This window comes from Sciurus vulgaris (assembly GCF_902686455.1).
Source record: "Sciurus vulgaris genome assembly, chromosome: 6".
Lineage (NCBI taxonomy): Eukaryota > Metazoa > Chordata > Mammalia > Rodentia > Sciuridae > Sciurus > Sciurus vulgaris.
In genome coordinates, this window is record NC_136466.1 from 151,285,093 (window position 1) to 151,306,320 (window position 21,228).

Consider the following 21,228-nt stretch of genomic DNA (forward strand, 5'->3'; position numbering starts at 1 on the left):
AGGTCATTAAGGGTGTGTGCCCTCTCACCTCCATAAAGTGATATATTTCCCCAAGATGCAGAAGATCTACTCCGTTGAATAAGTTTAAAGAAAGGTATATGACAGTGAAATAAGCAAAAATTCATAAAATATCATTTGAACATAGGAAGAAGTGAACATATAAGGCATATCAACCATCCAGGAGAGAGAGGAAGTGCTGGACAGCTCTCTGCCTGAAACAGTAACTTGTGATTAAGTGACCGAATGGCACTTTATAGATTGTGGCTTAATAGTCCAGAATTTAGATGTACTGTTTTGTTTCTGGCACTGGTTTTAGCCTTCTAAAGTTTTACTGAAATGATGAGTCTCTCTGGTTCCCAGAGCAACTGTGACTGAATATAGGTCAAGTATATAATTGCCGCATGGGCCAATGCATAATCTATTTTAGTGTCTAAAAGACTACAAATTTCACTGCCTTTGATAAGTTTAGATTTTAATTGTAATAATTGGTATTATACTGGATTCAGGTACAAAATGAGTCCCTGAATCAAAATTTTAAATCCTAATACTTTCTGCTATTTAATAATTAAAAGTAATGATTTTCCCATTGATGTTTTTGCTACCAAAAACAACAAATAATATACAGCAAAAAATAAATAAATAAAATAAAAATTAGACATATCTGTATAAAAGGAAAGATTGTTAAAATAGTTGGTCAAGAACCTCATCACATGAAAGACTGTAAGCTGTGTATCAGATGGAATTCCAAGAGGGGGAACTGGGAATTGGTAATGATAGGGTGAAGATCAGACTATACAGCTAAGCAGGGCAAGAGCCAGAAACCACTAAATATATCCACAATTTAAAGGAAGTTTAAAACAATTCTTTTTATTAAGCAAGTTACAACCTCAATTCATTCAAACTTTTTGCTGAAACTATTCTTAAAAAAGAAAAAATTGGCTATTGAATCTTTGTTCTCAAGAGTACTTAAGACAAATATATACTTAAAATTGACATGTCAATATATTTCAAATCAAAATCAATCTATGGAATTAGATATGCAAAAATGTTTTTTGATATTTTGACAAAATATTCTAGACCCAGAATCATACTCTTATTAAAATATGTCCTTCCACAGTCAGTAGTTCATATGCTTCCAATCACATTCGAAATCTTCCTCTCCCAATTGATTCATGTTTCTCATGTTCAGCCAAATGGAAGCTGGCTGGAGTATCTTCTAGATAAAAGCTTTAAAGTGTAAGTTTTTAATCATAATAACATCTGTTCATTACTAAATTATGTAGATCATTTCAGAAGAATGATGAATTTGGTGATCCAATTTATATTTCTGGTTATAACAATAACTGTATGAGATTGAGCATCTCATATATCATGACTCTTGAAATGTTCCATACCCTTCAGATTAACCCACAGAAGAACCATACCTTATACTCTTTTGTAGCCCTGCTCAAAACCCATGATCATGTTTGCTACTAAAATCAGGGTCAAATTCCTCATTTGACCTAATAGGCATAGAGCTGTGTACTTGCAATACTTTTAGGAACCTTTGAAATGTTTTAATTTCTTTTAAAACCCAAGAACAAAGCAAACTTCTAAGTAAATAAAAGCATATGAATATATATAAAATATATGACTATACATATATATCTATTAATGTCTTTATATGAATAGTTGCTTTTTATTTAAAGCTCACAAAAGCTAACTATCTAGTATCCATGAAAACTATAACACAATTAAGAGACAGAAAATTTTTGCCTGAATTATTATCAGATTTGGACTCCACATTGTTATAGACCTGGACCTAAATTTACATTTGAGCTTAGTCATCATAGAAAAGTGAATTTCATTAAACTAGCTCACAGTCTACATTTTCTTCTTGACGCCCAGTAACTTCCTTCCTCTATTCATGTGTCTTTACATACTCATACCACATTATTCCATTCATGAAAACCAATTCCACTCCATTGTGTTGCCATGGCTGAATTTAATTCTTAACAGTCTTTGGCAAATGTGCATGTATACAAGCACATACAACACAAGCACATCGACACTCTATTTTTTATTTCCTTTCGATCATCTCGGACATAATTTCAATCATAATGATTCCTTAGACCACCCATGTTTAAAGTAGATGCTCCTTCATGTATTTGCATTGTTAACTCTTAGGAGGTAAAAACCATTTCAGTTTCATTTACATTGGTCAGCTCCCACAAGGCAGATTTTATGGTACAAGAGATAGTACTCTATGGACATTGCTGAAAGAACAATACTGAGTATCAATGATGCATTTATAGAATGAAAATTCTGAACTCATCCCAGTAAAATGCAAAGAACAAGAAAAAAAAATGACTTACTAAATAACTGATTTCATTGAAATGTACAACGTATTTCAAGTATTTAGGTTATTTATAACAGCTTTCAGAGTCTAGTGTCAATACTTAGGCATTGATACCTTTAGGAATTAAATAAATAAATGAATGAATATTTAAATAGGGAAATAAGTCTTGCATTTTTTTGTTTTGTTGAAAATGATGAAATTATAATTTAGCCTTGATAAAGCATTATAGTAAATAGGAAGTACTTTATAATCTAATCCTTGTCTTCAATCAAGAAAATGAAATTTATCTGACACAATGTTATTCCAATTTTATTATTCAACTACAGATATGTAATTTAGGATATAACCCTTTTCTATGGAATGGACCTCCATATAGGGAAAGGACAGGCTATTTACTAATGAGCAGTTTAGTATTGTGCATATATTAAAGCATAATTAGAATTAAAAATTAGTGCTAGTATATTTTTCTGTTTCTTTTGCTTAAACCCAATTGTTATCACAAATCCATGCCACAAGGTCTGTCTGATGATTACTGTTTATCCTCATGTCAATAGCTACCCAAGTTTTTAATTTAAGTGGAATTTTAAAGGACATTTGTATATCTTCATATATTTGTTTTTTTACTTATTTTCACAAATTAGTTTCAAAGTATTTTGCACTTTTGGCTGTAACAGTAAAAACATATTTTAAAATACTGTTAATCCAAATACAGTGCATATACTATACATTCCCATAGTAGAGCATGCTAAATTATACAATGGTTTAGTTTATACACTATTCATTAGTACATGCACAGAAGGTCTTCACAGAAGTGACTTAGAAAGGATCATTAATGGAGTCTTCCAACTATGTTTATCTTTTCCTTGATGGTCTAATATTAATGCTTTAAAGACATAATTCATTCTGGGTGGGAATTCCAAATAGAACTTTGAAATTCTCTCCATCTCTTCATTCATTGTTTTACACAATCAATTCAAGTCCTGGATCAAAGAAAATTGGATACCAGATGGCTTTTATCTGAGCATCTTTAAGTTACCCTGAGAGCATTCTTGCTACCAATTTCCATGTAATGAAATAAATCCCAGCTACAGTGAAATGAGACTTCCCGAAAGGAGCAGGTATAATGTCACAGCTGTATTGGCACTGCTAACTTGGTCGTGGATCAAGTTACATCTGGGACTGTCACATTTGCTGCTGAGTTAAAAAGGTTGTGGAGAGAGCAGGAAGAACTTTTTGGATGATGTTTTTAAGCCTATTAGTAGGAATCTTAGAGATAATGACCATACCACGTTATATGCTTAATTCACCAAGGCTTCTCTTTACCCCTGCCATATGCTCTATCTACTCACAGCTACAAATTTATGTGGGTTGTATCTGGCTTGAAAATTACAATATGAAGATGTTACTGCATAGTACAGCTGGAGAAGTGTGTTGCCAGTTTGTGTGCAGGTCACATTCCCAGAGAATAAAACTAATTTCAAACAGTTTTGCTTCAAGGGAAATTTTAAACTGAGAAGAATAGCAAGAACCAGAGCTTTTTAGAATTCTTTCTGCATTGATAGCTAACCTAGCAATCAAAAATGTTTGATAACTTATCTGAGACTAAGAAGCCTTGTATTGCATATTTTACTCAACAAAGATGTACTGATCAACAGTTTGAATAATGTCTTATGTGAGTTCTCTCATGTTACATATAAACAGAATTATACAGAAAACTTAAAAATGGTCCTTGACATGTTTTTGTTTTGTTTTGTCTTAGGGAAAGGAGCCAAGTTTTTTTCTTACTGAAATATTTTAGACAGAATAACAATATTCAATCCATTTTAATAAAATTTATTGAACATTATATGACTAACTTTGCATCCAAGGTATAAGACTCTACAGTTTAAACAGAAATACATATGCAGAATATTTAAAATAGAGTGATAAATATTCAATATAGAACTATATATTTTCTAAGGCATTAGAGCACATTAAGTAATGTATAATGAAGTCTTGGAAATATGATCAAGCATATGGACTCATTTTATTTGTTTCCTTTGTGTAATGCTTTGATTCAATTATCTCACATTGTGCTTCATACTAGATGCATAAAATGGCATCATTTGAATAAAAAGCAAGTATTTAGCATGCACTAACTCATTTTAATTGTGTCAACACACCAGAGAAGTGTTCCTTTATTTCTCAGTTTTGATAGTTCAGTAGACTGTATTAGTTATAGGAAATACTAAAAGCATTAAAATTGTACAACTATACAGACTTCAATTTGGTCTCATTAATCTTTAGCATTTTTGTTACTTTTATAAATGGTGATTAAAAAAATACTTTAGGATTGTAATCAACATAGCCAATTGATGAAGAATGATTAATTCTTTTTATTAGCTAAAGATGGATAGTAGCTTAAGTGATCATCTGTGATGTATGAAGGCATAATTAGCAATTATTATATTCTGTGATCTGGTTTTTTTTGACTGTTTTTATAATAAAATTTAAAGATTTTAGAGGAAGTAATGTGTATCATAAGTATTTCCAGAAAATAATGAAAAAAAGAGAAAATCCTGTGATTATAAAAATGAAAGAAAACAAGTGAGACAAATTATCCAAAATGTGCTTTTATGTGAAAACATAATATATATGTGTATGTTCCTGATCAGGAGAGAAATTGTTATAGTGTGTGCTATCTTGAGTCAAAGTTTTCTGGTTAAAAAAAAATGGCCAGAAAAGCCTTGGAATATTGAGAAACAATGTTCTAATCTTCCCAGAGAAGTCACTTTATATTTTGTTTTCCCATCATTGTAGTAGTATGTGTGTCTGGTATCTGAAGCACTAAATGGAAAAAAGTCATAATAATGTTTTGGAGGTGATTTTAGATTTGAGGTAGGTGTACAGATTTGCTGTTCAAAGCACAGGAACAAGCTGTGTTGGCATGATATGGGAGCTAGTTAGAAATGCAGAATCATGCATGCTACCCCAGACCTGCTGAGTGAGAACACAGACAGTCACCAAATGTCCCAGGAATTCTGAATGTATGTCAAAATTGGAAAGCACTAATCTAATGGAATATGGGAATGCACATGCTAAAAGATAGTTTACTACTTCTTAATCTGCATGTGATCTTTATGTCAGTTTTAAGATTAAAAATAAGGAAATATGATATTGAGTGGATTACTCAAAAATTATATTTATTAATTGGAAATCACATTATAGAATTCCATTAATTTAAGTATTTTACATTTGCCTTAATTCTCTTGACTCTTTAATTTTATGATTTTCTAATTCAAACAGGTTCAGTAGTTCCCCTGTATATTTTCATATTCTAAAATTTAACTTTTATTTTTCATAACAAGTAGACCAACTCATTCAGAAAGAGCCTTTGAAAAACATAACTTACTTTATTCTAGAAATATTTGCTGATATACCTACAGATAGCTAACAAAATTCTGTTTACCAGTGAGGAAAATTCAATACAGTATTATCACCTGAACCATACTCTGATTTATGTATTCATGGGGAAATTGTTTATACACATAAGAAGTTCCATATCAAAGGTGAAATGAAAAACAATTGGAAATAGTGTGAAATAAAAAAAATTAAATTATCTGGTTTCAGATATTGAAATAAATATGAAGTTCAGATGTTATCTTCCCAGTAGGAGATGTGCTCAAAAATTTTAATTGATTTGATTCTTGGTGAAGTGGGTTTTGGAAAATTAATTTAGCTAACACCCTATAGGATAAATTTTAAATAAGAAAGGTTGAGGTTTAGAAAACCTGTTTGTAGATATGAATAAGGTAAGCTCTTATTCATGAAATGATCATTTAATGTTGGGTAGGGCCCATAGAAAACTGGGCACAATACAGTTGTGGGTCATTAAAAACTAAATAAAACAATGAAATATATTTACTTTCCATATTGAAAGTCTATTTGGTTAAGTATAAAGTCAAAGATATTCTATAAGTTTAGACAGATTACTGGAAAAACAATTACTGTGGTATGTATAATAAATGAGTAATGCTTTGAAAAGTCTATATATAGGCTTTTTACCACATAGAGGAAAAATTAAATGATGGTTTAATAAAATTTTCTATTTTCATGTATTCTTGTCATTGAAATGGTTTTTCCAATGGTCATTGTGTAAAATGTGCTGAAATATAGATGAACTGAGAATGACTGTTGCTTCAATAAAATTTTAAAATTTGGTGGAAAGGGCAGAAACCCTGAATTATACAAACTTTCCCTGCCCTTAGGAAAAGTAATTTTTTTGGACAATACCATTGAGCACATCATGAGACACAAAAAGGCAAACATCATTTTAGTACATGTTCCTACTACTTAGAATCAAATCAATATGAGTTTCTGTAAAGTAGGTGCTTTAGGATGTACAACTATTTTGTACATCAGATAATCACTAAATACCAAGTACAGTATTACATAAAATATTTTAGTAGTTTGTATCTATCATGTTGTATGACTTCACACACTATGGAGGGTTCAGTGACATTTAGTACACTCAAAAGACTGCTTCACCATTAGTATTATTTCTAAAGCACATTTACATTGGCCTGTAAATATTTTAATAACAAAACAAAAAGTGAACAGATTGCTACCAAATAATTATGTATGAACACATGAATGTAAATACCAGACTACTTAGAATGCATGCTCTATAAGAGAAGTGGAACTTAATCCATTCATTCTCCAAGTCACTTTTCCTAACAAATGTCTTACCGTTCCTGAAATATAATCGATTCCTATTAGAAAAATTTAAAAATTCATGCAAAATTTTAAAATAAAAATAATATTCTAATTAATACGATAAAGATAGTAAGATAAATAGGAATAAGAATATTATTTTAAAATATGCATTTCCATAAATGAATACTTTAGAATAACAACAAACAGCAGGTAATGAGTGGTATTCAGATGTTTACAGTAACCTACAATTTATGCATTTAATTCATTCAAACTGTTTATTCAGCACCTACTATATGCAAGATCCTGTTCTAGGTATTGTTAATAAAACAGTAAAGAATGCAAAGAAAAATTCCTTACTTCCTCATTCAAAGAGGTTGTAGTTGGTTGGCAGAATTTATGCATGATAAATAAATAAAATGCATGTCATGTATTGGAATATGTGAAATGTTAGAGGAGATTTCAAAGCAAGACCTGAAGGAACCAAGGGACCTATGTAAGTTGCTCTCTTCAGGAAAAGCATTCCAGACACTGGGAACAAGCAGAGAAGCTTGAGGAAAGAAGCAGGTGAACAGTGTTGCAGGGCCAAGAAGAAAGGCTTGTGGCTGGAAAGGGGCCAATCAGGAGGTGAGGTGGAAGGTTGAAGTGAAACAGGTCAGAGGGTGACAGTGATGAAAGTGGATACAGTGGTAATGTGGCATAGATTTTAGTTTTTATTTAAAGTTAGATGAGAAGCCAGTGGATTGTTCTGTGCAAAAAAGTGAAATGATCTAACTTCCTTTTTAATGGAGCAACATTGGAGATTTTGTTGAGAAAATATTGACAGCTAGGTCACTCAGAGTGGGGAGTAGACTATTGTATTGTCACAGTCCAGCAGAGATGCCGTGTAATTGGAGACAAAGATGGTGGCACCACGGACATGAGGACTGTATAGATTGGGTAAATGTAGCCCAGAGTATAGCTGTGACATCATTATATCCTCTCACCCACTGGTGTTAATTGTTTTACAAAATTGATTTTCTGTAGTGGGGAATTTTTTTTTCCCTGCATTTGGGAAAATCCAGATGTTTCACATACCCAAGAGGAAAAAGAGGAAAGATTTTTAACTAAATGCAACCCTATTTTGTTTGTTTCTTTGCTTGCTTGCTTTTGTCTTAACTTCTGCATCTCTTAAATTGGAAGAAATTGTGTACTTTCAAAAAATATTTAATATTTAAATATGTAATGCGTGATTCCTGTAGTTTATTTAAGTCACTATTTTTTCAAAGTATACTTTATGTTAAATTTATTCCAGAAAAATTGATAAGCAAAATGAAATACACCCCCAATCTCTAGGAATTATAAACTCTAAAAATTATTAAAGTGCCTAAAGAGAGCTTAATGATGTTCCTTCTTTATACTTTGTTTGAAAGAAGACACCCCCAATTCTATTTTTTTAAATTGCAGACATTTTATGAGACAGTGCTTCCCAATATCAATCACTATTTTATGAAAAAAAGACACACTAAATGTTTCAGTTGGAATTATTAATACAGTTTTGTAATTTTAAATTTAAAATGACTAGTAACAGTCATAATGCTATCAACTGACTTTTTTTATTTGTTTATTTGAAGATTTTGGAAACGTACAAAACATTAATGAAATGTTGGAAACCAGTTGAAATGCAGTAAAATCCAATCCAGTAAAATAGGACTACTTTCTCTTCATCCACGTTGGGATTTGTCAAGAAGTGAACTATGACAATACACCAGTTTTTGAGACTGATTCTACTCTGGGTATGCCTGCCACATTTCTGTTCTCCAGAGATAACATTCAGAAGGACTTCTGTGCCTCAGCAAAGGATTTTAGGTGCACGAGTGTCAAGAAGTGATGGCAAAATTCTGCATCGTCAAAAACGTGGTTGGATGTGGAATCAGTTTTTCTTACTGGAGGAATATACAGGATCTGATTATCAATATGTAGGCAAGGTAAGTTCATACTGAAATGGCAAATATTTACCTTCTTAATTTACATGTTTTACTATGGAAAATAAAACATCTTAGAGATCACGATTTGTATAAATTTGATTCTCCAAAATACCAATAGCTTTATTTATGAAATAAAATTCTATTTTGAAAAACCAGGAAATTAATTAATGTAGAAATTCATTTACTTGAATTAATTTTACTCACCAACTTACGGACTAAAGATGTTATAAAATTCAGTTTTATAACTTGTAGTTAAAAAGTAAAGAAAGGTATATGTTAATATGGTTATTTAAATGACTATATAAATGTGCACATGAGTGTGTGCATGTATATATATTTATATTTACACATTTATATATATATATGACATTGGTCTTAACTTTAATGAGAAAGGACATACATAAAAGATATTTAGTCCTCTACAGAATGAGAAAACCAATGTTAAAAATATGACCGGAGGGCAAAGATACTGCTTTTTTGTAAGAAAATTTATTCCAGATATTTGTGTTCTTTATTTTTCTTAAATCAAAATACGAGAGCATTTTTGTAAGAGAAAAACTTGTAAGAAGACTAGCAGGTACAAGAAATTTACTTATTGCTTTATGAGGTGGAAAAATAAGTCTTCTATTAAACTTGTGTTAAGTTTATGTTTTCTAAGTAAAACTTTTTGATAGAATACATATTCATTCATTTAAAAATGTTGCTATGTTTTGTCATATTCAATTATATCAGTCCTTAACCATCTGATAATATGGGAAAGATGATATTAGAGGTGAAATGTCATACTGAGAAGGAAAAAAAACAGCAACCTAAGCAATCTTAGCAAAAAGCAAATATTACCAGACTTGTTGCAGGCCCAGTGGTCATATGCTTGAGAGCACAGTGTGAAAGTAATTTTTATGGATATCACTACAGAAAACTTTTAGGATATGAAATCAATCATATAAAAATGTGATAACACTAATCTTGCATATAAAAACTATAAATAGTTTTGTTTGGTTCTTCCTGGACATAGGAATCATGTGGCATCTATTTTCCTTCATCTAGTTCTTAATGAGGATATAATAAGTGTTGGGAAATTGAATTATTACATTATATATTCTCATGATAGTCAAGATACTACTTATTTTCTTTGTGTTTTTTAATCTCTTATAGAATGTCAATACTTTGAAATTAAGAAATGTACTTCATATCTCTGTCTATAGTTCTTGGAATAGAGCTTAATAACTACTTAGCTGATTGAATTAACTGGAGCCTTATTGAATTGAATTCCCACAGCCATCTGGTACCACTTGGCTCTTCAGCAGATAAAACTTGTCTAGAATTTTAAATCACTGAGGACAATTAAAGTTAGTAACCACTCAAGACATATGCATCTTGATATACAGTCAAATTACATTCTTTCTACTCTGCTCTATGAAAGCAAATCAGAAAATTCTTTAATGGGATGTGCACAGAGAATTTATGGTAGTTTCTTTCTGTAATCTATGTGCAGAGCTACTGGATGAACAGAAATATAGTAAATGCTGTACCTCTCAGACACAAGTAGACTCTCTGGATGACAGCCACGGTGTCCATTTTATGCTTTATGCTTCAAGTCTGGGTTGTAGTTTCTGTGGATTATTTATTTCATAATCTGTGAAATAGGTATTTTATTAGTTTTGCCCATATTACAGTATTGTGCTAATTTTTTATATTGTATTCATTGCTTATATAATTTAAAATCTGATTTTACATGGAAACATACAGATTTGTATATGCCAAAAAGGCAATGTTAAACATACAATAATTTAGTAAATGTGCCTTATGATGAATGTAAATTCAGAATGAAATATAATTTCTTCATGAAGTATGAAAACTTAAAGTTTCCTACATGTTCTCACTAATATTGTAATACATTTATTACAGTCATGGAAATTTCCTCTGTAGTTTTTACTTCCTTGAAATAGTCATGTGTGATGAGCACTAGAATGCAGAGGGAGAAAAATTTTTAATACCAAGTCCTAGCAAGAATGGGTGCATATAATTCATCAGATAAAAATTGTTGGTTATAGTGCTAAAGTTGAGGGAATTGCAGGAAAAGCATACAGTTGGCCACAGAACACGTGGCATATAATGTTTTTTTCTGCCACCATTTCTCTTTCAATGTTTAATTACATTCTCTTGGCCTTTGTTTTCTCATCTATGAAACCCAAAAGAATGATTACAACTGTGAACATATATGTACATTAATTTTTAAGTACTATGATATTATTAATGTAAAGTATATTTTAAAATCTATTTAGAAAAGAGAAAAGAATAAAGAAAGAGAGGATGAGAGAGAGAGAGAGAGAGAAGCCAGTGGTTGAATTGTCACTACCATGGCTCTTACATTATTAAGAAATGAAGTCAATCGTAATGAACTTAAAACATTTTTTGCTCAGTTTTCAATAACTAAGGATTTTCTAATAAATCATTCAATCCAATGGATGTAAAAGCTAAAATATATCTACCATAAATCCCTTTTCTTCCATGGGCTAATAAGAACACCAACTTTTAAGATATTTCCTACATACAGAAATCGATAGTATTTTGTAGGAATTTTCTATGTACAGGGTCCCATTTCTTCAACTTTGAAAGTAAAGTCTGCAAGAGTTGAGCTTCAAGGAATCTGCTTTAAACTGTGTAGCCTTCATATTGCAAACCTATAACTATTTTTAAATTTCCTAATTTGATTTGAGAAACATTGTGATTTGAGGCTTTTTTTCACGTTGCTACACTTTTTTAATTTTTTAATTTGTTATAATTAGTTATACATGACAGTAGAATGCATTTTGTCACATCATACATAAATGGAATATAACTTCTCATTCTTCTGACTGTACAGGATGTAGAATCCCACCAGTCATGTAGTCACATACACACATAGGGTAATAACGTCTGATTCATTCTACTGTCCATCCTACCCCTTTATCCTCTTCTCTCCTTTCACTCCACTCTGCCTAGTCCAAAGTACCTCTATACTTCCCTAGTTATTGTGAATCACCATCTGCATATTAGAAAAAACATTCAGTCTTAGGTTTGTTGGGATTTAAGTATTTCACTTAGTGTGCTATTCTCTAGCTCCATCCATTTACAGGCAAATGCCATAATTTCATTCTTCATTAAGGATAAGTAATACTCTATTGTGTATATATACCACATTTTCGTTATCCATTCATCTGTTGAAGAGCACCTAGGTTGGTTCCATAGTTTAGTTTATTGTGAGTGTACCACTATAAACATTCATGGTGCTGTGTCACTGTAGTATGCTGATGTTAAGTCCTTTGGGTATAAACTGAGGAGTGGGATATCTGGATCAAATGGTGATTCCATTCCAAGTTTTCTGAGGAATCTCCATACTGCTTTCCATAGTGGTTGCACCAATTTGCAATGTGTACCCACCAGCAATGTACGAGTGAACCTTTCCCCCACATCCTTGCCAACATTTCTTGTTGCTTGTATTCTTGATAATTGCCATTCTGACTGGAGGGAGATGAAATCTTAGATTAGTTTTGATTTGCATTTCACTGATTGCTACAGATGTTGAACATCTTTTCGTATATTTGTTGATCAATTGCACTTCTTCTTCTGTGAAGTGTTTGTTTAGTTCCTTAACCCATTAACTGATTGGGTTATTTGCTTTTTTGGTGTTAAGTTTTTTGAGTTCTTTATATATCCTGGAGATTAATGCTCTATTTGAGTCATTTTGAACTTTTTATTAACATAATATCCTTTTTACATGTAGTTTCTAGTCACAGAATCCTGTTGCCTGAATAGATGATTTCCAATTTCTTAGCTTCCTTTCTTCAAATATAAAATAAATAATAAAATTAAAACTTGTATTCTTGAATTTAATTTTGGCTATAACAGACAATTCTAAGCAAATACTGATTTTATTTACTGTCTAAACTTTGTGTTTTATATAATTATCTCAAGTGATGAAAAGCATGTTAAAATAGATTTTAGTCAAAATCAGATATTGAGACAAATCCCAAACCACACAAAATTAATAATACAAAAGTATAATTATACAAAAGTATAATCATGTATTTGATTCTGAATCCGTATAAGAAAATATTTCACTTAACAATGTGACATTTGTATATGATCATGTATGTCTGTATATTTATATAATCAGAGCACAGGGTAACTGTCTAACCTCTTACTATAATAAAATCGTACACCATTTAGAGTCATAAAAGATTAGGGGTGCTCCTAGCTTTTCTGAATTATATTATTAATATCCTTTTTATATATCCTGCATATAAATATCCTGTATTTATCCTAAATACAGAATGCATTTAGCACATAAGCTTCCATCATTGTTGGTAATTCTTAAGATCTTAATTGTTGAGCATTCTTGAAAAACAGAAACTATGTTCAACTATTTCTTAAATTCATATTCCTCTGCTCTTAAACATTGTTACCCTTGGAGGGTTGAGCAATAATGCCTGCTTTCCATTTCAGGAGATTAAGAATGTAGTTGAAACTCTAACTCCTTCTGATAATTGCTCGAGATTCCCCTGCAATCACAAGACACTTCACCTCCTTAAAGCATTGCTACTGCTTTTATGCTGTATAAACAAAGATGAATGCTCAGTTCTCCCTTTTGGACAAGTCAATGGAAACACTGTTCCTAACATGTTTCTTTTGTTTCAGTTTGGAAACAGCTGCTTTTGTTTGCCCAAGCCTCTTGATGGTAATTTGACATTTCATTATTTTAGTTTACATTTTCTGACTCTAAACTCTACCATGATCAAAAATGAATAAGTCATGTATTCTCTAAGTTTTTCTCAACTCCGTGTTTTCAGTATTTTCTTTTTTGCGTACTTGGCCTGAATGACTGTGATGAGCTCAAATTACCCTAGATTAGTGGTTCTGAATAGGAGTGATTTTGCCTCCCCTGAGACATTTATATGTGTAGGGAGGCATTTTTGATTTTTACAACTTGTCATGTGCGTGGGATGTGCTCCTTAGGTCTGGCTGGCTCTTTAGGTCTGACTGCTCCTAAACATTCACAATGCACAGAACCGACCCTGAAGGAGTTTACAGTTGTCAGTGTCAGTAATGCTAAAACTGAGAAACCCTTTCCTAGTTTGCCAGAGGGTTTTTTCTTTTCTTTTCTTAAATGGTTCAATATTAATTTTAAATTCTTCAAGAGTTCTTACTTCTGAATTTACTATAATTACAACCATATATCTTCCCTTCAGAGTTGCCATTCATACTGTTTCCCCCAGCTTGAATATCTACCAGTACTGAACTCCTGTCTTAAGGCATGTAGCTGGCTCCAGCTTGCCAGTCATCCTTCTCTGTAGAATTGTGGGCACAACATACCACTACAAATGAAGTAATTATTCATTATGTCAATGAATATCTAGAAGACCTCCCAGGTGCTACCTATTAAGCATATGAGGTTGATAATGCAATTTCTCTGCTCCCTGACTGGCTATGTTTAGAGAGGAAACAAATAATATATAAGGAGATAAGGAGATTATGAGGCTTTTATTTTTTTCTCTCAGGTACAGCCAAGAACAGAACAATAGGTACAAAATATCAGCATATTTCATTTCTGCAATACTTGAAAATAAAGTAGAAATAAAAGTTTTGGAATTTGTGCTTCATAAATTAATGATATTAAATGTTAAGTTTGGAGAGTCAAAGAACCTGCTTTTTTATTTATCTTTTCTGTTTTTGAAAGTCTTCTGATGCACAAAGCCTCATAATGAAATGATCACTGAGGATTTCTAGAGGAAGAAGTATCTCCCAGTAACTTTTTTTTTTTTTTTTTTCTTCCTGGAAACCTTAAAGATGATCCATGAAAGACAAACTCAACTTTAAATATTACTAAAGTTCAGAAATACCTATCATGGCTACTACATTGAACTATGTTGCTGTTACTTTTAATTATATGAGCATAATTGTGGTCATCTCTGAAAGGAGTGTTTAGAACTCAAAGTGAAGCAAGTCTAAAATGGGCAATTTAAAAAATTTCATATTATATGGAAGTTTGGAAAGTAAAAAGATTCAATTATTGAAATAAGACCTACATAAAAAAATAAAATGATCACAACTATAGACTATTGATAGGGTAGGGATGGGAGTTGGGGGGGGTGTTGGAATATAGTTATTTTTCTATTTGAACACTACCAAATACAGATACAAAATAGATGGAGTAAAAAAAAAAAAAAAAGGTAAATAGAGTAGAAAAATTTAGTGAAAAAAGTTCTAGAAAGAAATCATTATGTGATATCATTGACAAGACTCCTTTAGATTAAGTGATTTTAAATTTCTTTCTGAGGTGTGGGCATTTGCATATTTGGATGAAAAAGAGACATTGTTTCCCTGACATGTAAAGATAATACCAAAAGTGAATATGCTATAGATTTTCTTGTGACTTATAAACTAATAATCAAACTGAAAGCAATAAAAGTATTTTAAGAGGCATGCCCTGCAGAATCGAATCCAATGTTTTCCAAGCAAACCAGCTATTGGTTTTTAACATAAAATAATTGATATGCATATAATTTATATAAAATAATGTATAAATTTGGTATATATATTATAATTGATATATATCAGATTAATGATATTTTAATCAGAAATTATATAGGGAAAGCATCTTGCAATCACAAATCTCACTATAACATTTCAACAAAGAAATAAGTATTCAGGAGGATCTTGATTTGCACTCCAGATACATTTGTCAGAGCTTGAAACCTCAATAATTGTTAAGATTACAAAGGATATCAAAAAGAATGTGCAGCTAAGATTTTGTAAACACATACAGAAGACATGGAGATTGATTTTAACTTTGAAGTCATTCAGAAAAACTAGTTTCACCATTTTACATATTTACACATTATCCTATATAGAAGTTTTATTATAATTTAGTGACATTTTAAGAAATCGACTTTGAATTTTGGTTTTATGTAAAGCATTTTACCTTCTTTCATTTAAAATAATTGGGAATAGACTCTTTGTTAGCATTTCAAGCAAAATATCAAATGTCAAATGTTAAATGTGAAAAAGAAAAATATTCAGGCATAAAATCAATTGGGAAATAGCAGACTTGAACAACATTTTAGTTGAAATGGACCTAATAGACATATTGAACATTGTGTCCAATACCAGCAGAACACACATCTTCTAAGCACATATGAAGGATTCCCAAGGATAGATCAAGTCAGGCCAGGAACAAGGTTTAACAAAGTTAAGGTGGTTATAATAATATCCAGTATCTTTTCTGGCTATAGTGGAATTAAACTAAAAATTGATAACTGTAGAAATTTTAGAAAACTTTCAAGTACCTGGAAACAATGTGTTTTTGAATAACCTATTGACTCAACAAGATATTTAAAGGGAAATTATAAAATGTCTTGAAATTAATGAAAATGAACACACAACATACCAAAAGTTATGGAATGCAATAATAGTTCAAAGAGGCCAGTTTATAGCAATAAATGCCTACACCAATAAAAAGAAATAACTCAAATAAACAGCATTACAATTCAGTCATTTAGAAAAATAAGAGCAAACTAAGCCAAAAATCAATACAGGGAAGAAAATAAAATTTAAAAAACATATCAGAGAAGAAATAAATAAAGAAGACAACAGAAAATGTAGGAAAATCAAGAGCTGATTCTTTGAAATGTTAAAAAAACTTGACAACTTTTTAACCTGAGTAAGGGAGAAGACTCAAATAAGTTGTAGACAAAAATGAAGATACTACAACTAATATTACAGAAATATGAAGGATCAAAATTAATTACTATGAGAATCTATTCCACAACAAATTGGATAACCTAAAAGGATTTCATAAAAATGGATGACATACTGAAGTTAAATCAAGAAGAAAAAAATCTGAACTGACTAGTAGTGAATAATAAGATTAAATCCATAAAAATTCCATCAAATAAAGTCTAGTATCAGATGTCTTCACAGTGGAATTCTTTGTTTAAGGAATTAATACTAATCTTTTTCAAGTCTTCCAAAAAATTTACACGGAGCAAATATTTCCAATTTAATTTTATGAAGCCAGTGTTAGCCTACTAAAAAATCCAGACAGATACGAAAGAAAGAGACAGAAAAAAATAAAGAAACTTACTGAACAGTAAATATTTTTGAAGAACATGGATGCCAAAATCCTCAACACAATACTCACAAACCACACTTAATACAGAAATTATAATTCACCATGATCAAATTAGTTTTACCTTTTAGCTACAAGGAGGGCTCAAACATATAAAAATCAATAAATGTGTTTATACTATATTGATCGAAAAGACAAAATCACATGATTATTTAAGTAGATGCATAATAAGCATTGGACAAAATTCAACAGTGTTTCATGGTTAAAATCTCTCAGTAAATGTGGCATAGAAGAAATGATCTCAACACACTAAGGATCATATATGAAAATTCCATGGTTAGCATTCCACTGGAAAAAAGTTGAAAGATTTTCATCTAAAATCAAGAACCAAAGATTCTCATACCTTCTCCTTAACATGGCACTGATAGTTGTAGCCGGAATAATTAAATGAGAAAAGTAAATAAATACACTTAAATAGACTAGGAAGAATGACGTTTTGTCTTCTTACTGATAGCATTATCTTATGGAAAGAAAACCCTAAAGAACACATCAAAGAGCAGCTAGAGTCAATAAATTTTGTAGTAGGCCATAAAATCAAAACATAATTATCAGATTTTCTTAATATTAATAATAAAGTATCTAAAGAAGAATTAAGAAATCTCACTTATAATCACTTTTTTGTTTTTTATTTTTACAGACTGCATTTTGAGTCATTGTACACAAATGGGGTACAACTTTTCATCTCTATGGTTGTACACAATATAGATTCACACCATTCATGTAATCAAACATGTACATAGGGTAATGATGTCTATCTCATTCCACCATCTTTCATACCCCCGCCCCTGTCCCCTCTCATTTCCCTCTATGTAATCTAAACTTCCTCCATTCTTCTCTTATCCCCCAACCCCCACCCTCATTATGCATCATCTACTTATCAGGGAAAATATTTGAACCTTTGGTTCACTTTTAAAAAACTATTTCAAGAAAATTTATCCAAACATATGAAGGTTTTATATTCCAAAAACTATGAAACACTGATGAAATAAATTTTAGATGACAAAAATAAATGGAAATGTAACCCATTTTCATGAACTGGAAGAATTAATATTGTATACAAGGTCATACTATCTACCAATAGCAATGTGCAGTTTCAGTGCAAACCTTATCAATACAAATCTTTCCATGGAAAGATTTAAAAATCTAAAAACCTAAAATTTATATAGGACTACAAAAGACCTTGAATAGCCAAAGTAATCTTTGGCAAAAAAGGACAAATCAGGAGGCATCACACTTATTTAAAGTCTATTACAAAGCTACAGTAACCAAAGCAGCATGATGCTGGCATAAAATAGGTCCCACTGGAAGAGGATAGAAAAACCAGAAATTCACAATGAAATTTATGGTCCATTGATTGTGGACACACAAGTGCTAAGAGTGCATAATGAAGAAAGTACAATCTTCTTGCTAAATGTTGGGAAAACTGATATGCACATGTAGAGCAACGAAATTAGACCCTTATCTCACACCACGTCCAAAAGATCAACTCAAAATATATTAATAATTTAAATGCAATACCTGAAATTATAAGACTACTAGAAGAAAACCCGGAGAAATTCTCCACAATGTTGGTCTGGGCTAAGATTTCTTAAATATGACCCCCAGAGCAACAAAAGAAGTAAACTAATGTGATCACATCAAACTAAAACATATCTGTACAGTGAAGGAAGCAATTAATAGAAAGAAGGCAGAGCCTGATTTGCCAATCAGGCTTTCTGATAAGGTAGTAATATCCAAAATATATACAGAACTCAAACAATTCAATAGCAAAGGTGGGGAAATGATCCAGTCAGAAAATGGGCAAAGGACCTCAGTGAACATTCTCATAAGAAGACATACAAATGGCCCACATGTAAATGAAAAAAAAATGCTCATTAACACTGAACATAAATACAAATTAAAGCACAGTAAGATATCTCACAGCGGTGAGATTGGCTACTACCAAAATGACAAAAGACAATAGGTGTTAGCAAGGACATAGAGAAAAAAGGATCTCTAAGTGCACTGTTTGTAGGAATATAAACTAATATAGCCATTATTGAAAATATTATGGAAATTTAGCAGAAATCTAAAAAGGTATAACTAATTGGGATATAGGCAGAGAACCTGAATTCAGTATCCAAAAGAGAAATCTTCACCCATGTTCACTGCAGTGTTATCGACCATAGGTAAGATACATCCACCATAGGGAAATCTAACCATTCATTATTGAAGGACCAGAAAAAGAATGAAGTATATATGCACAATGGACTATTATTCAGCCCATAAAATATAGGAATATATTGTCATTTGTGATAATATGAATAGAACTGGAAAACTTAATGCTAACTGAAATAATGCAGGCACAGAAAGATAAATACTGCATGATTGGATTCATATGTGGAATAAAAACAAAACCAAATGAAACAAAAGATGTTAAGTTCGTAGAAGTCAATAGTAGAATGCTGTTTTCCTAAGACTAATAAAAAAGGGGTTGACAAAATTTCAGTTAGACAGGAGAAATAAACCTTAGTGATGTATTGCATAGAACAGTTATTATGATAAATAATAATCCCTAATGTTTCAGAATTGCTATAAGCATATAAATATTTTTACCACCAACAATGTTGGTTAATTAGTCTGATGAATGCATTCCACACATAAACATATATCAGAACAACACAATGTACTTTATATAGACACACAATTGTCTTTCTTTTTCATATCTTTATTTTAATTATTTATTTTTATGTGGTGCTGAGGATTGAACCCAGTGCCTCATATGTGTTAGGTGAGCACTCTACCACTGAACCACAATGCCAGTCCCTACACAATTATCTTTTGTCGTTTGAAAATAAATATTAAAAACAAATGACATTAAGTATGGGATGCTCATATAAACAGCAATCACAAACATCTCCTAAGTTCTCAGTTATAGTAATGGTTACATATATTTGATGCACTCTTTCATTAAGTTGTATCTATCATGTTGTTGGGTCATTGATTATATTCAGACATATGTTTTTAAATTTAAATTTACAGCTTTCAGAAAACTCTAATGCATACTTCCAACAAAAATTCTCTTCCCTCCACTTGGCCTAGACTGTGGATTATATTGTTATAGTGTGTGCATGTACGAATATATAACAAACTATCCCATCCATATGTGCAACTATAATGCAGCAGTTTAAAAATGTTGTAAGAAGAAGGAAAAGAAAAAGAACTAGTGAGAGATCTACCTTGCTCCATTCTTCTTTATCCCCCTTGAGTTATGGATCCAGAAGTGCTGTGAGTTTTGCCATTTTCCTTTCTTACCAATCTTATTTTATACATTCCTCCTCTAATTCACTACATTCATAACTCGTATACTAAAAATCTTGTTTTTTTCATTTCTTCAGTTACCCACATAACACCATTTAAAAGTCACTTCTCGATTTCCTGTCCTTTGAATTTACATTGTTTTCAGAATATGTTTTAAGTGAGAGATAATTATGGATTTGTTTTCTGAACAAGGACTGCTTCTGTGGTTTTAGGCCAATGGTCCCACAGGTCTGTTGATAATTGGAAGTAGTTAAGTGGGGGAGTTCACTAGCAATAAAAATGACTTGAAGAAACTTTTTGGTGTCAACATAGGTTTTAGAAAAGTTTACCATCTGAAAATATACAAATTCAAATAAAACATTTTTCTAACATCAACTCTGTCATTTAATAATTTTCAATTAGTGAACTTTATAAAAATGTAAACACTTAAGAATGAAGATTATGTGAAAATATGTTCAAAGACTTTTTGAAGAAATTTGACAACCATTTCAGTAAATGAAAAATGAAATTTCAATTAAATTTGTTTTTAATAAGATATCACAATATAATTTATTAATAACAGGTGCATACATAGTGGCCTTAAAGCCTGAAAAATGATATTATTATATATGTATGCCTATTAGAGTCTCTTCTTTCTTGGAGACAATATAAAATTTTATACTTCACTAAATTATGTCCCTGTTGTACTTAATGATGTTCTTTTTAGAAAAGGAAATGCAAAAAGGATGTATGTAATTGTGTTTGCTTGTAAGTGTTCATGT

General features: G+C 31.2%; 1 protein-coding gene across 1 annotated transcript in view; it reads left to right on the forward strand.

Moving 5' to 3' along the window:
* LOC306664557 (cadherin-10) overlaps positions 1 to 21,228 on the forward strand; it is a 171,341-nt gene that overhangs the window by 48,539 nt on the left and 101,574 nt on the right. Inside the window, exon 2 of the mRNA XM_079145500.1 lies at positions 8,644 to 8,997. Within this exon, the coding sequence (XP_079001626.1) occupies positions 8,767 to 8,997 (231 nt within the window). The 5' untranslated portion in view covers positions 8,644 to 8,766. The remainder of the gene's footprint in view (positions 1 to 8,643; positions 8,998 to 21,228) is intronic.